General features: G+C 45.2%; 1 protein-coding gene across 1 annotated transcript in view; it reads right to left on the reverse strand.

The window, feature by feature from the left end:
- Nucleotides 1-2,422: 2,422 nt before the first annotated feature.
- LOC112111170 (DNA-directed RNA polymerase I subunit RPA49) overlaps nucleotides 2,423-25,437 on the reverse strand; it is a 30,371-nt gene continuing 7,356 nt past the window's right edge. The window contains exons 4-12 of the mRNA XM_026646555.2: nucleotides 22,323-22,408; nucleotides 21,500-21,555; nucleotides 18,885-19,029; nucleotides 17,486-17,593; nucleotides 15,339-15,435; nucleotides 12,520-12,653; nucleotides 9,672-9,753; nucleotides 6,089-6,220; nucleotides 2,423-2,808 (exon numbers count right to left, since the gene is read on the reverse strand). Of these exons, the coding sequence (XP_026502340.1) occupies nucleotides 2,649-2,808; nucleotides 6,089-6,220; nucleotides 9,672-9,753; nucleotides 12,520-12,653; nucleotides 15,339-15,435; nucleotides 17,486-17,593; nucleotides 18,885-19,029; nucleotides 21,500-21,555; nucleotides 22,323-22,408 (1,000 nt within the window). The 3' untranslated portion in view covers nucleotides 2,423-2,648. The remainder of the gene's footprint in view (nucleotides 2,809-6,088; nucleotides 6,221-9,671; nucleotides 9,754-12,519; nucleotides 12,654-15,338; nucleotides 15,436-17,485; nucleotides 17,594-18,884; nucleotides 19,030-21,499; nucleotides 21,556-22,322; nucleotides 22,409-25,437) is intronic.

The following is a 25,437-nucleotide window of genomic DNA, read 5'->3' on the forward strand; positions in this document are numbered from 1 at the left end:
GGTCAATGCCAGGTGCCCCAGAGGGAATGAACAGAACAGGGAATCATCAAGTGATCCATTCCCTGTTACCTATTCCCAGCTTCTGGCAAACAGAGGCTAGGGACACCATCCCTGCCCATCCTGGCTAATAGCCATTCATGGACCTATCCTCCATGAACTTATCTAGTTCTTTTTTGAACCCTGTTATGGTCTTGGCCAGTGGTGGGCAACCTGCGGCCCGCATACGGCCCATCAGGGTAATCCAATTGCAGGCGCGAGACATTTTGCTGATGTTTACAGTCTGCAGGCATGCTCCCCTTTCCCCCCCCACCCCCGGCAGCTCCCAGTGGCCATGGTTCGCTGATGGGCTGCATGCACCCCTCAGGTTGCCCACCAATGGTCTTGGCCTTCACAACATCCTCTGGCAAGGAGTTTCACAGGTTGACTGTGCGTTGTGTGAATACTTCCTCGTTTGTTTTAAACCTGCTGCCTATTAAGTTCTTTGGTGACCCCCTGGTTCTTGTGTTGCAAGGAGTATTTAATCCTTATTTACTGTCTCCACTGACCTCTATCATAGCCTCCCTTAGTTGTCTCTTTTCCAAGCTGAAAAGTTCCAGTTTTATTAATCTCTCCTCATACAGAAGCCGTTCTATACCCCTAATAATTTTTGTTGCCCTTTTCTAAACCTTTTCCAATTCCAATATATCTTTTGAGATGGGGTGACCACACCTGTATGCAGTAGTCAAGATGTGCGCGTACCATGGATTTATATGGAGGCAATACGATACACCTCTACCCCGATATAACGCTGTCCTTGGGAGCCAAAAAATCTTACTGTGTTAGTTGAAACCACGTTATATCGAACTTGCTTTGAGCCGCCGGAGTGTGCAGCCGTCCCGTCCGTTCCCCCCCCGGAGCACTGCTTTACCACGTTATATCCAAATTCATGTTACATCGGGTCGCGTTATATCAGGGTAGAGGTGTATTTTCTGTCTTATTATCCATCCCTTTCTTAATGATTCCCAACATGCTGTTTGCTAAATCGAGTCATTCATGTAGGTACCTGCATATGGATTTGGGAGCCTGGCTGTGGCCACCTGAATGAGCACACGGGGGCAGAAAACCCTGGAAACGTTTTTTTTTTCTGTGCTCCTGTATCTTCTATTCTAGCTGAGGATTGCGGTGTGGTTCTAGCTTTCCCCTCACCTCCCTGCAGGAAATCTGTTCCTAAAAATAGGGTTAGTACCTACAAACCAGCTATTCATCCATCTGCATTCTGCTGTATGCCTGGAACAGCCTTGGACAGGAGAGAGCACTAGCAGCACAGGCTAAGCATCCAGAAAAAGACTAATCCAATTCTTTTTACTTTAGAATACCGTGTGCCAGCAATTAAACAGGCTCCAGGGGGAAATGGTGCCTCGTTCCTGCAGATGGCCAGGAGTCAATAAGCCAGCTTCTCCTGCTCTGGGCTGAGTTACATTGTGATTTTAGCTTATGGGATGGAAACAGGGCACAGGCTGGGTACCAGGAGGTACAGCAGGGCCATGTGAAGAAATGAGTATATATAACTTTTGTTTTGATTTGCTCCCTGCTCAGCTTCCCGCTTCCTCTCCTCCCTCCCCATTTCAACAGCATAGCTGGAGCCTCCACTTCCAGTGAGGACTGAATGACGGCCTGGGTTCTACTATTATGCTTAAAGGATTTCAGCAGAGCAAACAGCACTACAATGGTCTGGTTGGGTGACTGGGGTAGGTATGATGATAACCAACGGGCCGGCAGGACATCTTGCCATGTACATGCTCCATTCTCTTTTTGTCTGGTGTCCTCTATTGTCTATTCTCGGCAAAGCTGAAAATTTGACAGTGGGAGAACAGGATGGAGAAAAGCTGTAACGTAATCAGCTCTATACTTAACTAGAAAAATGCTGAACGTCCACTGATTCCCTCTCATCACATTTAGCAACGATGGGAAATTGATGAAGTTCAGAAAGCCAGAGGCACGTGCAGGTTAATAACGAGATGCTCCAGCCAAAAACAACTGAAATAACACCCGCTAACGCTGTTGCTGAAGGTCACAAAGCAAGTAAGGGTAGGAATCAAGGGTAGGAGGAGTTCTCATTCCTTCATCTGACTAGTGAGAGGGTGAGAACGTCCTTTTAATATGAATTACAATACTCTCCCAGAGGCACAGACAGCAAGAGAGGAAGAGGAGCTGATCAGGTTAGAAAGTCGGGACTCCTCTTTTAGGATGCACAGCCACAAACCACATTTGTTCAGCAGACTGGGTTGGCCACAGAGCATTCATTCCCCTGCCTGCCTTCTTTCACAGACTTGATGGGGCCACAACTGATCCAGGACTAACGGAAGTTTGTACGGTCTGCATGGCCTCTCCTCCCTCCTAGCCACCCCGTATCCCTTAAAAGCACGGGTGTAGTTGTGTAGAAAGAAGGAGAGGGTTTTGGTTTATTTTCAAAAAAGGACTGATTACAGAGATGAACTTCAGCCCAAACCCATTATTATGATCAGCCTTGTCCAGTTCCAAGGGGGTAAGTGCCACTGTCTGGCAAAACAGCCCTTCTAGGAGCTCAGATTTCGAAGTGGGATCAGGAAACTGGCGTCAGCTTTGTTCTTGCAGAGTGTTCTCCGCCATGAGATATGCACAGTAGTCCTTTATTTCATCTTCCTGCGCTTCCGCTGGCTCCCGGCTGGCTTGTACACAGGTAAGGGCAGAGAGAGGGTGGCCAACTTGTGGTCTTCATCGTCCGTGAGTCCTGAAGGCCCCTTCCTTTTGGAGATCTTCAGCTTCATGGCTTTAGCGATCTCCAGTATTCTGACAAAAATAAAAAACACCCATATCAGTGAATACATTCCTGTGTCAAATCCCAGACACTCACTAGCACAAGGCATCCCGCTGGATCAGAGCAATTAGGCTTTCACCTCGGAGGAGCAAGAATCAGGTCAGAAACAAGCAGTAACTTGGCTCTGTGGCTGTTCTCTGGAGCACTGACTTGGCAATATGCATCTCCTTGTCTGATGGCAGATCCAGTTCTAGAAAAGCCCACCGTGGAAACAGCAGGGGTGATTCTGATCAGGAGCCAAGTTACTGCAACAGGACTTTGTGGGCAGGCTGGAAAGCCCAGCTTTGAAAATAGCCTCTTGCTTTATTTAGTGACTCATTATCCCAAGTGTGTGAAAGTTATTCAGTCCATGCCAGGCAGGGGAGAGATGAAGTAAAAGCAATCTACATTTTGTAACAGGGTCACCGCTCAGGTATTTATTTATTGATAGCACTGCATGCTGCCCTGCAGGAGAGCCCAGCTGATTTCCAGACACTCAGCCCTGGAGGAAAGAGAGAATGTCCTGTGGTGCTCAACTGCAAACTCTTTTGGCAGTCTAGGGTGCAGCGTTGATGGGCTCTAAGAGACCTCAGAATAGAATTAAAGCAGTAACACGTCAGCAAGGAGAACACGTAGAACTTTTTAATCAGGGATGCAAAATCTTTACTCAGAGAACGAAATCAGTCCTGAATATAACGATCACAGCAATTTCCCATCCTTCCCGTGGCACATGGAGCATCTGAATGTGATTAACAATGCTGCCTGTTACAGCAAAAGTCCTAGACTCTCACGTTAGAGTGTACAGTAACTCCTCACTTAATGTCCTCCCGCTTAATGTTGTTTCAAAGTTGCATCGCTGCTCCATTAGGGAACATGCTCGTTTAAAGTTGTGCAATGCTCCCTTATAATGTCGTTTGGCTGCCTGCTCTGTCCACTGCTTGTAAGATTCTGTGGAAGAGCAGCGACTTTACAAGAGAGCATTGCACAAGTTCCTCTTCGCCGCCGCCTCCCTGTCCCTCCCAGCGCTTCCCCCGCCGCCAAACAGCTGTTTGGCGACGGGGGAAGCGCTGGGAGGGAGTGGGAGGAGGTGGAGTGGGGGTAGGAAGAGGCGGGCCTCAAGTGGAGAGGGGACGGGAAGAGGCGGGCCTAGAGCATCCCCCGGCAAAGTCGGCGTCTGTTCTTCTCCGGGGAAGCTGCCGCTGCGAAGGTGCTTCCTCGCATCCTTGCCTGCAGCGGGCTGTGCCTGTGTGGGGTAAACCAGGGGCACTTCCCAACCACAGTACAGTACTGTACAGTATATAATGCCTTTTGTCTGCCCCCCCAAAATTACCTTGGAACCTCATCCCCCGCATTTACTTTAAATCTTATGGGAAAATTGGATTAGTTTAAGATCGTTTCACTTCTTTACATTGTTCAGGAACATAACTACAACGTTAAGTGAGGAGTCACTGTATTCTGATGGATCCCCAATGCAAGCTTTGCGTCTGTGTTTCAATGAACAATGCCATTTGCCAGGAGATTAAAGAAGTGGCTTTTTTCCTGTCTGAGTCTCACTCCAACTTTTGCTTTTCAGACTTCTCTGTGCTCATTTTTTTAGGATCCCCCCAAAAAGACAGCTGTACAAGTCAATCTTTCGTGCCTAATGCGGCTCACAAAAGGCAGCGTGACCTTTCCAAAAGCCATTTACTTCATCTTTAAAAATGGGGTCTAATTGGCTTCAAACACTGCCATTAAAACCATTATTCCACATCAGTTCCAAACAGCAAAATTACTGGAATCAGCACTAGCCTCCCCTGCCACATGTACAATGGAGTCACCCTGTGAAAAGTCAGGCAACTAATAGATCGGATCACTTCCATTTGCCGTTGGAATTTAACTGTTCTAGTCGAGAATCATTTCATTATTTTCTACAGGATTTTGTTAGGGGGAATAATTGATTTCTTGTTGGAGTTGTTAATTCTGCAGGACACAGATCTCGAGATGGATTTTTCATACCCTGCAATAGCATCTTTAGAGATGTTGGCAGGAAGGGTCATCCTGACGACCCAGGTCAAGCTACAAAGCACGTCCTTGGAGTTGCTATTTCTCCCACCGAGGTGCAGCAAGCCAAGCATGGTTGAACTCAAATTGCTGACCGGAGGCCAATACATTTCAATTCCAGATGGTATTATGCAGCTGCTCTCTGTGCTAACAGCCAGTCTCCCCAGCCTGGAGGTCAAGGATTCCCCTAGCGAGTCCATTAGATTAAATCAAGAATTGATCATAATTGTATTCTCCAATGGCCTGAATCACACCCCTTTGAAGTCAGTGGAAAGAGCCCTCTGAATTTTATGGACTCTGGATCAGGCCCTGATTGAGACGTATTGATAAAGGCACACTTTACACTTAATACTCAGTATATATGGCACAGACATATTTCTTGTCCCATGGAAAATGAAGCGTTAGGAAGTAACTTCCCAATGAAGATACCAGAGCAAGTGTTCTTCATTAAGGACCTGATCCTGCCCCCTCCAAATCACCACAGTTATCCTTGGTAGTCCCAATTAGCCAAACCCTCATCTCCTGATGCGGGTGCAATGACCCTCCCTAAATTTCAGGAAAACACGTCTCCTCTGCACCGGGCCCAGGCAAGGCATTTCGGGGGGACTGGATTACTGGCTGTGCCAAGGGGGTATGTGCTCACGACTGGTTTTGTTTAAAAACCCGAGTTCCAACCTTTATGACAGAGACTGTGGCCTCCTGGCAATTAAACACGGATCATGGACCAAGCAGGGAGTCAGAACTCTGCTTCCCTCTTGTCGTGAGAAGGAGGAGAATAGATTGGAAAACGCAGGGGCAGTGTCACTCAGTGGACTGGGACTCAGAGTTCTACTGGCTCTGTCACTGGCTTGCTGAGTGACCTTGGGCAAGTCACGTTCCCTCCGTGCCTCGGTTTCCCCATCTGTAAAAGGGGACAATGATGCCAACCTCCTCTGTAAAGTGCTTTGAGATCTACTGATGAAAAGTGTTCGATAAGAGCTCAGTATTATTCGTTATTTTAAAAATTACCCCATTACACCCCAACCCTGCACGGAGCACTGCTTGGGTGCGCCCCACTGACAAGAACGGGGGGAGCCTGCATGGTCCTCAGGGCAGCATCTGGATCAAACATCCAACTGCTCAATTGAGGAACTGAACAAACCCCCCCAGTGCTGCCTTCCTCCCCCGACACCCCAAGTTTTTTAAAATGACTGAGCGCTTGGTGTTCCTACAATGAACAGAAACGTCACTCACCTGTTCTCGCGGAGTTTCATGTCCCTCTGGAGCACAGTCAGATCTGTTTGGAAGTTGTTAATGTGCAAGGCTAAGGCGATGACGTAGGCTGTAATTTTAGCCTTCATCGAAGCAGAGATTAAATTCTGGATCCTGGAGAATAAGAGGGTAGGGGAAAGAGACAAAATGTGACACTTTTTAACAGAGCCAAAGTATAACCCTTTGGGATTGTGTCTGCCTCCATCCGACGGCAAGACCTGGGATTATATTCCTAGTAAAAGGGATGGGGAATACTGGTGACAACAGCAGCACTATTTCCACTACCAGCCCTTTTGTGAATGACTAAAAAACTGTGTGTGTCAAATCTGTGAATAGTTTTGGGTCGACCAAAACTGCCATTTTCATCAAATAATCTAGTGGTCTGAAAGGTTTCACCCAGCTCTAGTTATAAATCAACACAGCTCGCAGGGCAGACGGGTTTAGAGGATTGTTTTCCATGCTGACGTGGCACATTTATGTTCAAAACCTCCTGGCCACTTCATAGTAACATCGATAACATGAAGTGTGAAGAGACAATGCCTGTAAAGCAAACAAGTTTGGCCCTTCTGCACGCAGCCACCTAGGTGGAAGCCAACAACATTCAATAAAACCACAAGCAGCTTCTGGGAAGTGTTATTTAACTAAAACAGCTCCAGAGCTGACCACCCCCCCGGCAGATGCTTATTTTAATTACTTGCCGTGTGTCCATGTCCTTTGGACAGCCTTTCCTGACTCAAACCTCTGCATTTCTAAATGTGCGTATTCTGGCGCCTCCTGCTGGCAGTCACGAAACTGCTGAAAGGCTGATCCGTGGCCAGCAGGCAAAGAAGCCAGTGCCCAAGAAGAGCAGAAGCCAGTGCCACAGCTCCGACCAGTGTCCAGAACTTTTCTTTTAATGCTGCAAACTGGAGAGATTGGTCAGAGGCAGGCCCAGCGGGGGGCTTTGGGAACCCCAACACAGGCATGTACCATGGGGAAGAGGTGAAGTCCTAAACGTGCTTTAGTTTAGTGTTCTGGAACCAGCCTGCACTACGGTGGCTCCACAGGGTCCTGGCCTGGGAGGTACAATGACAGCTGGAGCTCCCTGGCAGTACCTTAGAACGGTACAGTGTGTGCTCACCTGCTTTCCACTCATAGGTGTCTTCTCCTGGCTAGCCCCCTCTAGGGCACAAGCCAGAACGCCTAGGTTCTATTCCAAGCTTTACTGCTGCTGACCCTGCACAATTCACTACACCTCCACTTATTGGGCTAGCTTCTCTGCTCTGCAACATCGTGCTCAGAGGACCAAGGAGACTGGAGAGGAGCATCACAGTCTGGCTAGTCCTCCTGCCAGCCTGACATGCTCCCCGGGGTTGGGAATGGGGGAGGAGGCTGCGAGAGGGTGCACAGGGGCTGCACAACTCCCCAGCCAACGAGACATAGCAAGTCTTTCCTTCCACTGTGCTGCTGGAGTGGAGCAGAGAGGCTGCCCTGCCAAGGCAGCAGTGATGGTGCATTAAGGTCGCAGGGCTGCTGGCAGGTTTCATTCGCGGATGTCCGTAAAATGCTTCAGAAAGAGAAGGCCCCGGGAAGCTGTGGGTCTTGTGTACACACACACACACACACACACACACACACACACACACACACACCCCTCATTAAATGGGGTTAGTTAAACTGACACAGGCCCCTATACGGGCACACCTAGGCCTAGTCTACACTGGAAAAGTTCTGCTGGCACAGCTACCCTGGCATCGTTATACCAGCAAACCCGCCGAGTGCAGACACAGCTCATATCTGCATAAAAGAGCTTCTGCCATCTTAGCTAACACTGGTTCCCCACGAGAGAGACGCTACGCTGGCAAGGCTCTGATGCCAGTATAACTGCATCCAGACTAGGGCTAGTTCCGGCATAGCTATGTCAGTTAAAAAATAAAATAAAAATCACACCTGTAACCAACATTGCTATACCAGGATAAGATTTAAAATCGGTTTCAAACTGGTTTTATCAGTTTAGCTTCCCCCTGAAATCTGACATAAGCAAGATTTAAACTGACTGAAGAGCTTCTGAGTGCAAAGCTGCATTGGCTTATTACCTCAGTTTCAAATCACAACTTTAGTTAAACTGGTGCAACTGTGTGTGTAGACAGGGGTAGCATTTTCAGTAGTGCCCCAGTGACCTGGGAGCCCTATGCCCCAGTGAGTTGCAACAGCACTTGAGCTCCTAAGTAGCATGATCTCTTAAAAATGGGACTGGGTTCCTAAGTCACTCAGATGCCTGTGAGCATTTTACCCCTGGCCTTTGTACTATGTTAAATAAAATACCTGATTTTAAAATACAAGCCATCGGGTCAGAGTTTCCTCTCATACTGGTGTGACTCTAAAGTGGGAGGAGTGGTAGATACGCTGGAGGGTAGGGATAGGATACAGAGGGACCTAGACAAATTAGAGGATTGGGCCAAAAGAAATCTGATGAGGTTCAACAAGGACAAGTGCAGAGTCCTGCACTTAGGACGGAAGAATCCCATGCACTGCTACAGACTAGGGACCGAATGGCTAGGCAGCAGTTCTGCAGAAAAGGACCTAGGGGTTACAGTGGACGAGAAGCTGGATATGAGTCAACAGTGTGCCCTTGTTGCCAAGAAGGCTAACAGCATTTTGTGCTGTATAAGTAGGGACATTGCCAGCAGATCGAGGGACGTTATCATTCCCCTCTGTTCGACATTGGTGAGGTCTCATCTGGAGTACTGTGTCCAGTTTTGGGCCCCACACTACAAGAAGGATGTGGAAAAATTGGAAAGAGTCCAGCGGAGGGCAACAAAAATGATTACAGGGCTGGAGCACATGAGTTATGAGGAGAGGCTGAGGGAACTGGGATTGTTTAGTCTGCAGAAGAGAAGAATGAGGGGGGATTTGATAGCAGCTTTCAACTACCTGAAAGGGGGTTCCAAAGAGGATGGATCTAGACTGTTCTCAGTGGTACCAGATGACAGAACAAGGAGTAATGATCTCAAGTTACAGTGGGGGAGGTTCAGGTTGGATATTAGGAAAAACTTTCACTAGGAGGGTGGTGAAGCACTGGAATGGGTTACCTAGGGAGGTGATGGAATCTCCTTCCCTAGAGGTTTTTAAGGCCCGGCTTGACAAAGCCCTGGCTGGGATGATTTAGTTGGGGTTGGTCCTGCTTTGAGCAGGGGGTTGGACTAGATGACCTCCTGAGGTCCCTTCCAACCCTGAGATTCTATGATTCTATTCTATGATTCTATGACTCCACTGACTTCAGCAGAGCCACTCCTGGTTTACACTGGCATAAGGCAGAGGAGAATGAGAGCCAGAGTTTCCACACTCTCCCCTCCTGAAGTACAGATGATTGCTCAGCATGGTGACAGCCCCTTCCATTTTCTCCACAGAAAAAATCTCTGTATCGAAATCTACAGGCCTTAAGCAGGGAAGATGCCAATAATTTAGATTTCTTTATATGGCAGTTGAAAGGATTTCCTGATAACGTGGGCACAGTTATGATCCCTTGATCTGAACTTTCCTGTGTCACGAACATCAATTTCAAACAAAACAAACTATTCGCTACCTGCCATTGTTGTATGTCAGGGCCGTGAAGTTTTTCATGAGTTTGCTGTTAATGACGTGTGGACAGTCGGGGCCCATTGCATCTAGAAAAAAAAAACTTTTTTGCAATGAAATGATAAACACACATTCTGAACATAATGGGGCTTCATTGAAATGAACACTTAAGAACTATAACAACACGGTGCTGGTTTTATACTGCTTCTCTGACATCTTTAGGGGAACAACTTAAAAATACATAAATCAGTACGTTGACAAACTACTTAGAGCTTCTAGGGTGAGATTTTCAAACAGTGTCTAAATGATTTACAATCCTAAACCCTATTTTCAAAAGAGACTTAGGTGCTTACAAGCCTAAATCCCACTGACTTCAATCAGACTTAGGCTCCTAATGGCCTGTCACTTTTGAAAATGGGACTTGGAAGTTTTTGAAAATTATACCCCTAGAATATAGGACAAGCTTCTGTACCATCTATGGACTGTCGTTTTGTTCTTTGTTTGTACAGAGCCTCGCACAGTGCAGTTCTGGTCCATAATGAGGACTCCTAGGCACTATTTTTTGTATTATTAATAATAATAAATTAAATTACATTAAGTATTAATATGATACAATTCCTTCCTTATCTGTGTTTCCATTACCAGAAGGTTATTAAAATTTAAACAGTTTTTCAAAAATCTTGAATTTCCTTTTCACCACTTTGGGGTTGTTTACACTTGAACTGCTCCTGCAGCTGGGCCGCTGTAGCGCTTCAGTGTAGACATTACCTGTGCTTACAAGCAGGGTTCTCCCATCGGTATCGTCAATCCACCCCTCCGAGAGGCGGTAGCTACATCGATGGAAGAATTCTTCCATCAACCTCTCGCTGTCTACACTAGGGGTTAGGTCAGCTAAACTACATCATGCAGGAGTGTGGGTTTTTTCACACCCCTGAGCGACGTAGCTGGGTCGACCTAACTTCTGAGTGTAGATTGGGTCTTAGAAAGGTGAGTTTCACTTTTATTTCACACCACTTTGACGTTTGGACTCCCATGCATCAGAATGTCTGGGTTCCCAATACGACAGGTGGATGTTTAAAGAAAGTTTTTTCTATAGAAAGTCTAAAGCTGAGATTTTCAAACCTGCCCAGCGGATCGAGAAGCACAATTTCCGCAGAAGACAATGGGAATTATGCATCCAAATCCCCTTTGAAAATCTACACCTAAATGTTTTGTGTGGAGCTTTGAAGAACGGTCATTACTGCACCTTTAAAAGCTGGTTTGGGATGCAGAGTTCAAAAGAGCTGGTTAGTTGGGAGCAATGGAGCTGAAGTTGGCTGGAGACTGAACGTACACATAAAATAAGGCTGGATAAACTTGTAAATAAGGGATACCCCCAGTTCTGCAAGCTCTCATCAAGTGTCTCATGATATTTGGTGTTTTTCTTAAATCTCCAGCTGCTGGAATCTTCATATTTCCACATGATTTTTGATAATTTGCATTACCGTATCGGCCTGAAGGCCTGCTCAAGGACCAGGATTACTCTACTGAGCTAGGCGCTGTACAAAACAGAACCAAAGGATGGTCCCTGTCCCAAAGGGCTTTGATAGAGGCTGCCATGTGTTATTTCATGTAACAACTCAGAAATGCTAGAGTTGAAGAAAGAAATCACTTTGTTCCTGGAAGGAAAAACAGCTTTTTCATTTACTGTGTTTATCGGTTAAAAACAAAAAACAAACAAAAAAACGGCAAAGACCTTCTTGATAACAGCATGAGAAAAAGCAACATATGAAAGACTATTTGGTTCAATGGCCACGCCCCAATGGACTTCCCAGTGATCTGCTCAACATGCCGAGGATGGGAAAATTGTATGATAGCAGAAAGCTGCAATAACTCATTATTAGAGCCGGCTGAGTATTGGATTTTTTGCTTGGTGGGAAATTCACGATTTCTAAATGGTTTCTGTCCAGAAACAAAATCAAACAAAAAAAATTCAAAATTTCCTACAACAAATTTCCAATAAAAATTGTTTCAGGTTGAAACTTTTAGTTTGGATAAAATCGAAAAAAAAATCATTCAGAATTCTTACCTTTTAAAATGTCAGATTATGTGGAAATCAAAATGTTTTGAAAAATAAATTGGAACTTATTGGAATCTTGTTCCAATCCTCCCCCCCAAATTTCATTGAAACAGACACGTTTCCGCAAAACGGTTTCACTTTTGATGAACCGGCATTTTCTGATGGAAAAATATTCAGTTGGAGCATTTCTGACAGGAGTTACTCTGGTCTTCACAATACCCTGATTTAAAATGGCAAAGTCACTGATGAATTAAAATGGCACGTTTACAATCTTGAATTATTGGGGTTTCTATAATTTCAAGAAAACGTACATTTTACTGATTAGAAGTAGAAATGGTATTTTCTTAATGGAAGATCGTTTGTGACACGAACGTGTTGATTTGCTCTGCACTCTGTTCACTGTTGAGGCATTAACTGCACAACACGTTTCACTACTTGCTTTCAGGCTTGTCCCGTCCCCTTCCCCCCACCCTTCCCCTTCCAGATTCAGTATCAGGCTTCGTAGGGAAAAAGAGGGGGTTCATTTTTCATCAGTATTTTTAGGTTGTGATTTTCATAGCATTCCAAAGGGCTTTGGACACTGAATGTGGGCCTGACTGCCTTAGACTGCTTTCAAAATTTTAACCGTGGCCCAAAAGCGTACCTGGGGATCAAACTGTCTGTTAGCACTCAACTGTCATCTTGGTGGAATTTTTTCTTCTTTTTCTGGATTTAAGACTCCATTAGTTACAATACAAACCCCAGTTCACAGCTGAAAGGTAAGTAGGGCAGAGAGATACTCCTGCTATTAACTTACGTTTCTTCTTAATCACTTTCTGGAAACTGAACTTGATGAGGGCATCCAGAAACCACAGACACCGCGCCTTATGGTCCGCTCTGTCCTCACTTGGCGGCATGGACTTCAGTTCTTCTAGAACGAAGGAACAATGGCTAAAAGGAAGAGAGGGAACATTTCTTAGGGCACAGGGCATAAAGAAATGGGGTTTTGGGTACAGCACACTAGGACAGGGGATGCCCGAGTGTAAGGAATACACAAATAAGGCCAATTCTGCAGTTAGATTAAATTTACAGAGCTCCACTAACTTTGATATGGCAAAGCCAATTTACGCCAGCAGAGGATCTGGCCTCATGTGTCAGAGCATCCACTAACCTATCGTGCTCTACCCAGAACCTTTAAATGCACTAATGTTTAATGATGAAAGGCAGGAGTAGTATTCTCTGAGCAGACAGAGAGAGTCCCGAGAAGGACACTTCCACCTAGGGAAGATATTGCTCTGAAAAGGAATGCAGATGATCCTACAGTGTACTAATATGGTGGACAATAGCTATCCAACCTGTGAGCCTGTCTACTCTAACCTCAAACCTCACCCGGGCACAACAGTCTGCATTCATCTGCGGTCTACGCAGCTGCTCGGGCCTTTCATCTCCTCTTTATGGTTCCCCCTAGCCTCGACTCTCCAAACTTCAACGTGTTTCCTGTTCAGCAGCTTGTCTAGAACAGTGCCCAGAATGACGACAGGTTTCAGAGGGGCAGCCGTGTTAGTCTGTATCAGCAAAAACAACAAGGAGTCCTTGTGGCACCTTAGAGACTAACACATTTATTTGGGCATAAGCTTTCGTGGGCTAAAACCCACTTCATCGGATGCATGGAGTGGAAAATACAGTAGGCAGAATATATATACACAGCACATGAAAAGATGGGAGTTGCCTATCAAGTGAGGGGTCAGATCTAACGAGACAATTCAATTAAAGTGGAAGTGAGCTATTATCAACAGGAAGAAAAAAATCACTTTTGTAGTGGTAATCAGGGTGGCCCATTTCAAACAGTTGACAAGAAGGTGTGAGTAACAGTAGGGGAAAATTAGCATGGGGGAAATTCGTTTTTAGTTTTTGTAGTAACCCAGCCACTCCCAGTCTTTATTCAGGCCTAATTTGATGGTGTCCAGTTTGCAAATTAATTCCAGTTCTGCAGTTTCTTGCTGGAGTCGGTTTTTGAAGTTTTTTTGTTGAAGGATGGCTACTTTTAAATCTGTTATTGAATGTCCAGGGAGATTGAAGTGTTCTCCTACTGGCTTCTGTATGTTACCATTCCTGATGTTTGATTTGTGTCCATTTATTCTTTTACATAGAGACTGTCCGGTTTGGCCAATGTACATGGCAGAGGGGCACTGCTGGCACACGATAGTATATACCCCATGCTAATTTCCCCCTACTGTTACTTACACCTTCTTGTCAACTGTTTGAAATGGGCCACCCTGATTACCACTACAAAAGTGATTTTTCCTCCTGTTGATAATAGCCCACTTCCGCTTTAATTGAATTGTCTCGTTAGAACGGACCCCCCGCTTGATAGGCAACTCCCATCTTTTCATGTTCTCTGTGTATATATATTCTGCCTACTGTATTTTCCACTCCATGCATCTCATGAAGTGGGTTCTAGCCCACGAAAGCTTATGCCCAAATAAATGTGTTAGTCTCTAAGGTGCCACAAGGACTCCTCGTTGTTTTTAGTGCCCAGAATGGGGCAATCTGCCCCCATGCTCAGAATCACCGTTTGCTTCCTGTTCGTTTTAATATCCTTGCTAGTCTTCAAACCCTGGGATTTCCCACCCAGCTCCCTCCTCTGGCCCCCAGCATTTTTCATGTTTACCTATCCAACCTCATCTCTTCCGGTTTGCCAGCCAGTTCCTTCTCTTATTCCCATTCCCCCAAACAGTAGCCCTTCTGGCTGCACCTACACAAGCAGGTAGAGACTCTGCCTTTGGCTTCTGGCGGTTTCCTAGACACCCCCAGCTCTCACGGTTATAAACTCTACACACACAGATGCATGCCCCGAGTCATCCCTCGGCCTGCTTCCTAGATTTCAGCTCCTCCCACTGGAGCAGAGTTCTCAGATCAGTTCAGGTTATATCCCACCTTGTGATAAAGAGAACAAAACAAAGAAGGGGCTCATCTTATCCAGCGTTGGAACCACAACTTTGAAGTCAGTATTAAGGGGCTGTTATTACATCACGGAACATGTTATTTTAAGAAAGAAATGAGCCTTTTTGGAACAAAGATAAACCTACCAGCCACAGTAGAAAATGGTCATAAGAACATAAGCATGGCCATCTAGCTCAGAATCCTGTTGGCCGATAGCGGCCAGTGCCAGATGCTTCAGAGGGCGTGAACAGAGCAGGACAATTTATCGAGTGATTCTTCCTCTGTCTTTCAGTCCTGCTTCTGGCAGTCAGAGGCTTGGGGATACCCAGAGCATGGGGTTGCATCCCTGACTATCTTGGACAATAGACACTGATGGACCTGTCCTCCATGAATATTAAATATCTAATTCTTCCATCTCGTGATCTGGTGCCAGTTGGCTAACAAGGTTTTGAAACAGGACTGAGCTTATCCATCTGCTAATTCCTGGGGGTACTGGTCCATCAGATGAAACAACAGAATAATTCTAATGAAATCTGTCTTGAAATTCCACTAGGGATATACATCTTCCTGCGGGTCAACTAAGTTCTACAGGGGTTTTCCTTCATGCTAGAAGCTACTCGTTTTTTCAACTCATTTCATTACAAGGAACTGACCACTCTATTTGCCCCATCAATAAGCCTAGAGCATCCTTACCTTTTCTCTTCTGTCTTCTTAAGGATCTCCTCAGGAGTGATGCTAACCAAAGCTGCAGCTGGAGTCTGCAGCGCTTCATATTCGGCAGGGGAGAGGACTGGAGAGGTTTTAAGAAATAATAAAGAACACTTTGCTCTTTCAGTTGAGGCGCTAGAAGCCCTTAACGACCATTATGGGTCACAACAGCCCTGTGCAGTAGGCAAGTCATGTAGATTTACATTACACCAAGGGCTCATTTCATCCACTGCGTGACTGCTCACAGCAACAACCACCACTAATATTTGAGAGCAGCGAAGAACAGTATATCCGACTAACGCTGCACGGGGAGACGTACTGTACGCAGGCACAACAATCACAGGGACTGGAAGCCAGCCGGGATTAATGTCCCTGTAGGTTTTGATTCCATGATGAAGCATCTCTCCTGGTACTTGGGTCCACAGTCCAAATTCTACCTTTTGCTCCCCATAATACCCTCTGTAACACTTACGGTTGACATCTACTTCACATTCGCACAGGGGAACGCACAAAATCCTCTCCTCTGGGAGAAGCTGCTCAAAAGGCCGGATATGTGACTTAGACTCATAGACTTAAAGGTCAGAAGGGACCATTATGGTCATCTAGTCTGACCTCCCGCATGATGCAGGCCACAAAAGCTGACCCACCCACTTTCCCTTAACTTAGCTGTTGAAGTCTCCAGATCGTGATTTAAAGACTTCAAGTCGCAGAGAATCCTCCAGCTTGCGACCCCTGCCCAATGCTGCGGAGGAAGGCGAAAAACCTCCAGGGCCTCTGCCAATCTACCCTGGAGGAAAATTCCTTCCCGACCCCAAATATGGCAATCAGTAGAACCCCGAGCATACAGGCAAGATTCTCTAGCCAGACCCACATTTTACCAGCGATGGCACTTTATTACCTAATTGACTAAAATCAAGTTATCCCATTAAACCATTCCCTCCATAAACTTATCTAGCCTAATCTTGAAGCCAGAGAGGTCTTTCGCCCCCACCGTTTCCCTCGGAAGGCTGTTCCAAAATTTCACCCCTCTGACGGTTAGAAACCTTCGTCTAATTTCAAGCCTAAACTTCCCCACGGCCAGTTTATATCCATTCGTTCTCGTGTCCACATTAGTACTGAGCTGAAATAATTCCTCTCCCTCCCTGGTATTTATCCCTTTGATGTATTTAAAGAGAGCAATCATATCCCCCCTCAGCCTTCTTTTGGTTAGGCTAAACAAACCGAGCTCCTCGAGTCTCCTTTCATAGGAAAGGTTTTCCATTCCTCGGATCATCCTAGTGGCCCTTCTCTGTACCCGTTCCAGTTTGAATTCATCCTTTTTAAACATAGGAGACCAGAACTGCACACAGTACTCCAAATGAGGTCTCACCAGCGCCTTGTATAACGGAAGGAGCACCTCCTTGCCCCTACTAGAAATACCTTGCCTAATGCATCCCAAGATCGCATTAGCTTTTTTAACAGCCGCGTCACATTGCTGGCTCATAGTCATCCTGCGATCAACCAGGACTCCGAGGTCCTTCTCCTCCTCCGTCACTTCTAACCGATGCGTCCCCAGCTTGTAACTAAAATTCTTGTTAGTCATCCCTAAATGCATCACCTTACACTTCTCACTATTAAATCTCATCCTATTATTATTACTCCAATTTACAAGGTCATCTAAGTCTCCCTGCAGAATATCCTGATCCTTCTCCGAATTAGCAATACCTCCCAACTTTGTGTCATCCGCAAACTTTATCAGCCCACTCCTACATTCGGTTCCGAGGTCAGTAATAAATAGATTAAATAAAATCGGACCCAAAACCGAACCTTGAGGAACCCCACTGGTGACCTCCCTCCAACCTGACAGTTCCCCTTTCAGTACTACCCGCTGCAGTCTCCCCTTTAACCAGTTCTTTATCCACCTCTGGATTTTCATATCGATCCCCATCTTTTCTAGTTTAACCAATAATTAGACTTATAGGCCCAAAGCCCTAAGGCACACTCTCAAATCCTCTGTCCCCAGCGTTTTGTTCATGAACAGAAATTACTCCTCTCAAATGACACACAACTCTACTGCTCACCCGAGTCTGAACCTTTCCTTTAATTCCGTATTTTCAGCTGGGTAAAGCAGTGCTTTGCCCCATAAAGGATACGGTCCTCAAACCTGTAGACGTTCTCTGGTCTGTCAGCATCTTCCTGGCACGGAGGTAGGAAGAGGGAGACATCTTGCAAATCATCCTGAGCGGCGTCACTGACTAAAGCTTTCAAAGCAAGCAGGAGACGAGAGAGTGCTTGAGCCAATGCGAACGTGAATGGAGCCACAAAGCGAACGCTTGTGTTTAGCGTCAGTCTATGCCAAGGGAATTCTTGGTTAAAAACCGAGAACTCTTCTGGCAAGAGTTTTACAGCTCCAAATGCGGTATGGTATGCCGGGGGGGGGGATACTGGAAGCTTTTGAAATGACTAACAAATCAAACTCATGACAATGATTCTGCAAATTTCTATTGTTTTCCCCACTCCAAGTACAGTTAGCTACGGTACGCAGAGCAGTCGTGTGTGTGCAGAACATAGTGCATTCTCCTATTGGGAGCTTTTTGGGATCATAGAAATGGAGGCCTGGAAGAGACCTCAGGAGGTCACCTACTCCATGTCCCACACTGAGGCAGGATTAAATATACCAGACCATCTGACAGGTGTCCATGTAACTTGTTCTTAAAAAACCTCCAAGTGACAGAGGGATGGGGACTGTCTTTTTATTGTCTGTTTGTACACCGCCTAGAACAGTGGGGCCCCAATCTCCATGCAATACTGAAATATTACTACTATTAATAAAGAGCCTAATTCACCATTGTGGTTCTCCACAGTTTTATGCCACTGTCATCACTTCATTGCTCGCAACTCTGGGGACTTGCAAAACCCCATCTGGAGCAGGAAAGAACATGGTGACACAATACTGTGGAACTGGAGCAAGAGCAGCCTTCGCTTCTGCTGCTCGTCTGATCCGAAGCCCAGACCCGACAGGGTGACTTAGCTTGTCGGTTTTAAAGCTTTGGGGTCAGCTGGTCCTTTGTGCCGGCCTGATGTGGAATCATTCTTTAAAGGATAAAGTGTGACAGGTTCTGTAGACTAACGTTCTACGCGAACAGCTCACAGAACTGATGGGGAGAATAACTTTCCAGGACCCTCTGCTACCAGGGAGTTGAGATGGCCAAGGAAAAGAATGTACAATTCACCAATTTATAAGCAGCGTGATCAGAACTAGAAGATTTGATTTCAGCGAGCTTGTAGCAGGGAGGGCTGCACGACTCTCTCCCAGAATGGTAATTTGTTAGTTTGTGGCTGCTCCAATTTCTCCAAGGCCACTACGAGAGAGCTCACCACTCTGCTTCATTTAACGCTCCAGGCAAATCCGCCTCTCCCTCCCCTCGTCCTTGAGGTGAGTGAATCCTCTGAATACATTAGAGGAGGGAACAGACACAATGAATTAGCAAGTCTCCAAAAACCCAACAGGGAGGCTTGCTGCTGCTCTTCTGCGTCACTCTTGTTACTTACCAGCGACACCTTTTGTCTCTATGATGTTTTCTGCTGCTTTTGTCACAGCCACATTTAAAGTCTCACTGCCAACTTGGTGCATCCTTCGAGAGTTCAGGGCTCGCTTCTGCTTGTTGGTGCCGAAGGCTTCAATACACGAATCCACCTGCACAAGAAACCGATCCAAGTTACTGCACCTAGATACTGAGATATGCCCTTTGGAAGGTGCTGGAGGGAAGCAGGATATAATGCACCCTGACTAGGAAGGGCTGCTATTGGATTCTACCTTTCAAAGGAAAGGAAATACATTTCATAGCCCTGTAGGACCAAATTCTCTGCCCAATTACAGTGGTGCCCTCTACTGGTGTTAACCCGTATGAATGAAAGGAAAACTCAGCCTTTAAATTACAGTCCAGCCCAAGGCAGAGATCGCTTTTGCTATTTTTTTTTAAAAAAGCCAACAAGTACAGAATGAACGCGTCACTAAAAAGAGGGGATGCACGATTTTCAGGATGCCAGAATGCGGCCCCCACAATGACCAAGTGCTAGTGAATCTGAACAATACGCTGCAAACTAAGACCATGATCCCACAAATGGATCTACATGGGCAAATCTCTGAGTGTGTACTGGTTTCAGACCCCAAGCTGACAGTGGTGTCTGCCTGCCTGGATCTGACCACAAGATCATGGCCTAATGCCCATATGTAAGTGGGCCATCATCTAATGGAACATTGGACAAGATCATAAACAGAGATTCTATTCGATGTACGGTAACTAAATACAGAGGGTTGGGGAAGCTAGAGCTCCTTTTTTAAAAATTGTAAATTTCACTTTTGCTTTGAGCGTCCAAAAGGGTTATCAGGTTATAGCTACAAAGTGTAGGGTCTAAAAAGCAGTAACAATAGAGTTACACTGGGACAAAAATGTATTTTCCCCCTCTCCTATATAGTGATTAAGGCTCTGATTCTGCAAAGACTTATGCACGTGCTTAACTTTACACATTGCAAATAGTCTTCTGGTCTTCCATGAGAACACCCACCATGCCTAAAATGAAGGACACGTATAAGTCACCGCTGAACTGCCGTCTGTCTACATTTAAGGGTTAGAATAATAGAACTACAGGGCTGGAAGAGACCTCAATAAGTCATCAACTCCAGCCCCCAAACGCTGCGACAGGACCAAGTAAACCTAGACCATCCCTGACAGATGTTTGTCCCACTTTTTCTTAAAACCTTCCAGTAACAGGGATTCCACAACCTCCCTTGGAAGCCTGTTGCAGAGCTTAACTGCCCTTAGAATTAGAAAGTTTTTCCCTTGCTGCAGATTAACTTTATTATTTCTTGTTCTACCTACAGTGGACATGGAGAACAATTGATCACAGTCCTCTTTGTAACAGCCCTTCACATATTTGAAGACAGACTGAGGGGGACCCTGATAACATTTCTTTTCTTAAGAAAAAACAATTTTTTAATCTTTCCTAAAAGTCAGGTTTCTAAATCATTTTTGTTGCTGTCCTCTGGACTCTCCTCAATTTGTCCACATCTTTCCTAAAGTGTGGCCCCCAGAACTGGGCACAATACTCCAGCTGAGGCCTCACCAGTGCCAAGCAGAGCAGGACAATTACCTCCCGAGTCTTACATATAACACTCCTTATACACCCCAGAGTAATAGTCTTTTTTGCAACTGCACCACACTGATGACTCATTCATTTTGCGATCTATTACAGCCCCCAGCTCCTTTTCAGCAGGACTACCACCTCGCCACTTACTCCCCCCTTTGTAGTTGTGCATTTGCTTTTATCTTCCCAAGTGAAGTACTTTGCATGTATCTCTATTGAATGTCATGTTGCTGAATTCTGACCAATTCTCCAATTTGTCAAAGTCCTTTTGAAATCTAATCCTGTCCTCCAAAGTTCTTGCAAATCCCCCTCCCCCCCACTTTGGTGTCATCCACAAATTTTATAAGCATATTACCCACTCCATTATCTAAGTCATTAATGACAATATTGAATAGTACCGGATCCAAGAATGAACCACGTGGGACCCCACTAGATACAGCCTCCCAGTCTGACAGCAAACCATTGATAACTACTCACTGAATATGATTTTTCAACCAGTTATGCACCCACCTAATGAGGAATAGATGAAATTACTGTTGCCCTAGTTTGCTTATAAGAATGTCATGTGGGTCTGTGCCAAAACCCTTACTAAAAATCAAGATATATCATGTCTACCGCATCCCCTGCGCAGGCCACTAACCCTGTCAAAGAACAATTAACATCAATTAACATTAAACTTGTTCTTTGTGAACATAGACTATCAGGGTTGGAAGGGACCTCAGGAGGTCATCTAGTCCAACCCCTTACTCAAAGCAAGACCAATCCCCATGCTTTAGGTAAACTTAAAATAAATCAGTGAATACAGCCCAACATTTTGGTAGCCGTTAACCTGTTTAATGTTTCCACCAAAGCTACAAGAATGATAAAAATGCTGCTGTTACACCACTGAAAAACTATTGCTCAGCTTCAGAACTGTTGAACTACACCCATTAATGGCAAAAAGTGAACAAATCATTTCCAGACTAGTATCATTTCCTGAGGATAGCCCAGTGATTATGTTAGAAAAATGAAACTTTTACCTTCTCTCTGTAGGATTTATTCTGATAATCTGATGGGTCGTCATCTATTAAATCATCTACAAAAAGAACAAAAATGTGTCCACTTAGGTATGACTGTGCTACCGCAGGCCGTAATACGTATGTCTTTATTCACCCTGTGCCAGAACCTGGTTTACAAGCTCTCAGGCTTGATACTCGAGAATTTAAAAAAGGATAAACTGAAATGCTAGACAGCATTTAAGAGAGAGACTGGGCAGTCGTGTTACTACAAAGAGCATTAATACGTCGCAAAAGCTGTGTCCTGGATTATACCAATATCAGGATCACCTAGTGCACCAAGGTAACATGTCATTGAGGATACTGAATATTTCCCTCTAGGCTTGCGGCAATAAAAGCAGCCCTGTGTTGTCCGGGGATTATTTGATTTCCCAGAAAGGAAAAGGCCCTCTCCAGCCCTGTTCAGTTCTAGCCTTCTCCTAAGCAGAAGACACAAAAGACGATAACACCAAAACACAACCTGAAACCGTTGATTGGGATTAAATTCAACGTTTTCCACCTTCCACCCTGATTTACTCTAACTTTCCCCCGCCCCGTTCTTCCTAAAGATCACCTCTTAGCATGCAATGTGGAAAACAGTAAAAGAGAGAGTAGTAGCTAGCTCCTTAAAGCACTGGAAAAAAAGTGTATTGTGGGGGCACTGTCCAATTGGCTTGCGCTCTTTCACTCAGGGACCAATAAGAACATCCGTGACGTTGGATTGATGGAAACAGGAGCCAAACTATAGGCAGCAGACGGAGTACAGATGTACTGTGATGTCGGTGGGAGAGTTCAGACTTTTACTTACCTGACAACAACGGCTGCATGTTGAATAATTCAGCATTATAGACTTCCATTTGTCCAGCGTCCTTGTCTAACACACCGACAAAGTACCTATGGAGGGCACAGCAAGGGAGGATTAACCAGAGTGATGGTAAGTGAAATACGTTCGCAATATTATATGGCATGGTGCTCTTCATGTCCCTCCTCCTCCCTCCCCGCCCCAGCAGGGACTGATTTTTTCCAATCACAACAACTAGAATTTCACAGTAAAATGGGTTCCATAAAAGTCACATAGGAGGCCTGATTTTTAACCCCAGAGTCTCAAATGAAGGCATCTAAATTAGCCCCCAGGCACACAAAACAGGTGTTGAGACGCCTAAGTGTCATCGTCTATTCTCTTTCTTGTTTCTATTTGCAGGGATCCTAAGACCACCTCTAAGCGGGATCTCATTGGGTGCAGTGTCTGGTTTCGGAAGCTTAAGAATGAAGTTTTTCTAGGGCTGCCTGGGCTCAGGATCAGTACTATCTGGAATGCAAAGGATACGGATATTTCAAACCCTGACTTGGTTCTCAGGCAAATAATTGTTTGCTGTAAGCGATTTGGCCAGTTTGGATGGCTCTTTTGTAGTCTGTCGGTTCTTTTCAAAGCTCAGATTCCACGTGGCCTTCTCCGATTATTAATGGCCCTGGGAACCTACGGTTTGGGCTACACTTAAAACTAACAACTGATTAGCTGCGTTGGTCAGAGGTGTGAAAAATCACACCCCCAGCCAACATAAATATGACGACCAAACCCCCAGTGTAGACGCAGCTATGCCAACAGAGGAATGCTTCTGTTTGGGGAGGCAGTGTTCCTACATTGAAAGAAAGACTCCTTCTGTTGGTGTAGCCTGTGTCTATGCTAGGAGGCTATGCCAGCATAGACATGTCTACACTAAAGCCTACGTGTGACAGCTTCCCAGAAACTGACTCTACTTTCTCCGCTACTGAGAAAACAGATATTTTTGCAGGACCAAAACAGTTCATTTTAAAGGGATCGAGCCCTCCCTTTCTTTCCAGCCAGCAGTTCAGCGGGAGAAGACGGGTGGTTCACTTTGCTGCTGCCAGACCCGCATGGCTTGAGAAAATGTGTGTTTCTCCCATATTCAGCGTAACTCTGTGGAGCAGGCTGGATATTTCTCTCATCCACCTGGCAGCTGAGGACATTCTTTTTATGTTGCGTTTGGCAAGGTTGTCAGCCGGCTTGTGCTGGGTCGGCCCCTCTCTCTACCATTTTAAAAACTGGAACTGACTTGGTGAGGACCAAGTATGGCTACAGTATTACACCAGACATTCAGGTGTGCCGAGCTGAGGGAGGAATTCTCTCTACTGCCTTGTCTATTTCACGGGAGCAGTTCAACTAAAGGCGTAATTTCAAACTGATGTAGTTCAACAGTGCACCATCGAGCTAAGCTGAATCGACACGAGCCAGCTTCAAATTGAATTCAATGTCTCCGCAGGGTTTAGACAGGGACTAAGAGCAAAAATACAAGTCTAGTAGCTAATAAAACTTGGGAGGCCATTTCAGGAACAACTATGGACAAGTAGCTGCTAGAAGCTTTATGGAGGCAATGCCTTGTCTTCGGGTTGTGGAGAACGGCAACCCCACTGGTAGCTCCTTCAACTAGACAAAAAGAATGAGTCACACATTCAACTAAATTGAATGGAGAGGAAAGGAATAAAAAAAGGATGGGGTCTGAAGCCTCTAAACAACCCTCAGAAAGAAAAAGAGCATCCTACTCAGACTAGCCAGGTGTCCTCACCTAGGCGCAGTGATCTTCACACCTAAGGAAGCTAGGTTTCCACCTCTCCAACTTCAAGAACTGGCCTCACATTAGCCAGGCACATGTCTAGGGCTCTACACCAGCTGTTCCAAGGATTGATTACATCATTAAAACAGTCTCTTAATCATGCCCAATGATATGAGTGTTCAGAGATGGAGTCCTACATTGGTATAAAATTGCATATCATTGATATTTGTAGCATAGATGTTCATTAGACTAATTGGGTCTCAATTTAACTCTCCAGACACAAGCATAAAACCGCCCCTAGAGTCTTGTTGCAATGACAGTATTGTAAATTAAGTTCTGTCAAAATTAAAGTCACAGCTCTCCTCATTTCATTTGAGACAGAGGAGAACAAAAATACATGACCAGCATGTAATCAATCTCTTTCACCTTTTAGACGAGTTTAGTCCTGGATTTCCTGCTACAGCCACTCTTGGACTGCTTAACAAAGTGGCGAGTAGCAGAAAGGGACTTGCTTTTAATCGAATCATTTAGGAGCCTCAAGTTTAGAAGTACCATCCCCCTGCTACACTCTCACATGATCCAAAACAAACACTGAGCTAATTTGTTCTCTTCCCACCCACATTGCCCATCAATATTTCAATTGTTATGAGGCACAGAATCAGCAAACGTATGTCAATGCAGCTGTTACCAGTACAGATCTGACTAGGACTCAAACTTGACAAACATTTCTGAAGTTCGCCTTTTTCACCCTCCATTTGTATATATTAAATTTAAGAGACACATCAAGTCAAATTTGACCCCAAAAGGCAGGTTGTCTATTAAAACAAACTTATCTCTAAATCTAAGACCAAACTAGCTGCAAAGTTTAAGTTGTGAGCACCACAGGCAAATGTTTTAGCTGCATCTGCCTGAAAAAAATCAGTTGATTTCTGTTCCTCCAACTACAGTTCTAGGTCTTCTCCACATTCCACATCTAAGGCAGGATTTCCACAGCTGTCTAAGGGATCTGGACATCCAATTACCAATTAATTTCAATAGGATTCCTCACAGATAAGCATATGAGTACGTTTTTGCAGGATCGGGGCCGTGCATGATTTTATTAGTCCGTTCCTATGGAAACAAACCTGGTTGTACTGTTAGGACTATTGCCTGAAGTCATGTAAAAGCGTGTTTTGTTCTTTTTCTCTCACTATTTATATATACAACAAAACCTAAATTTAGGCTCGAATTTGACCCGACAGTGTCTCTTACGGATGCTCCTCCTTCCGACTGCACACACATTAAACTTCCCTTGATATTAATGGGAATGTCAATGTGCCTCAAGGGAAGAACAGATTCCCTTAACAGATC

This window comes from Terrapene carolina, unplaced genomic scaffold (genome assembly GCF_002925995.2).
Source record: "Terrapene carolina triunguis isolate 2854851 unplaced genomic scaffold, T_m_triunguis-2.0 Scaffold35098, whole genome shotgun sequence".
NCBI lineage: Eukaryota > Metazoa > Chordata > Testudines > Emydidae > Terrapene > Terrapene triunguis.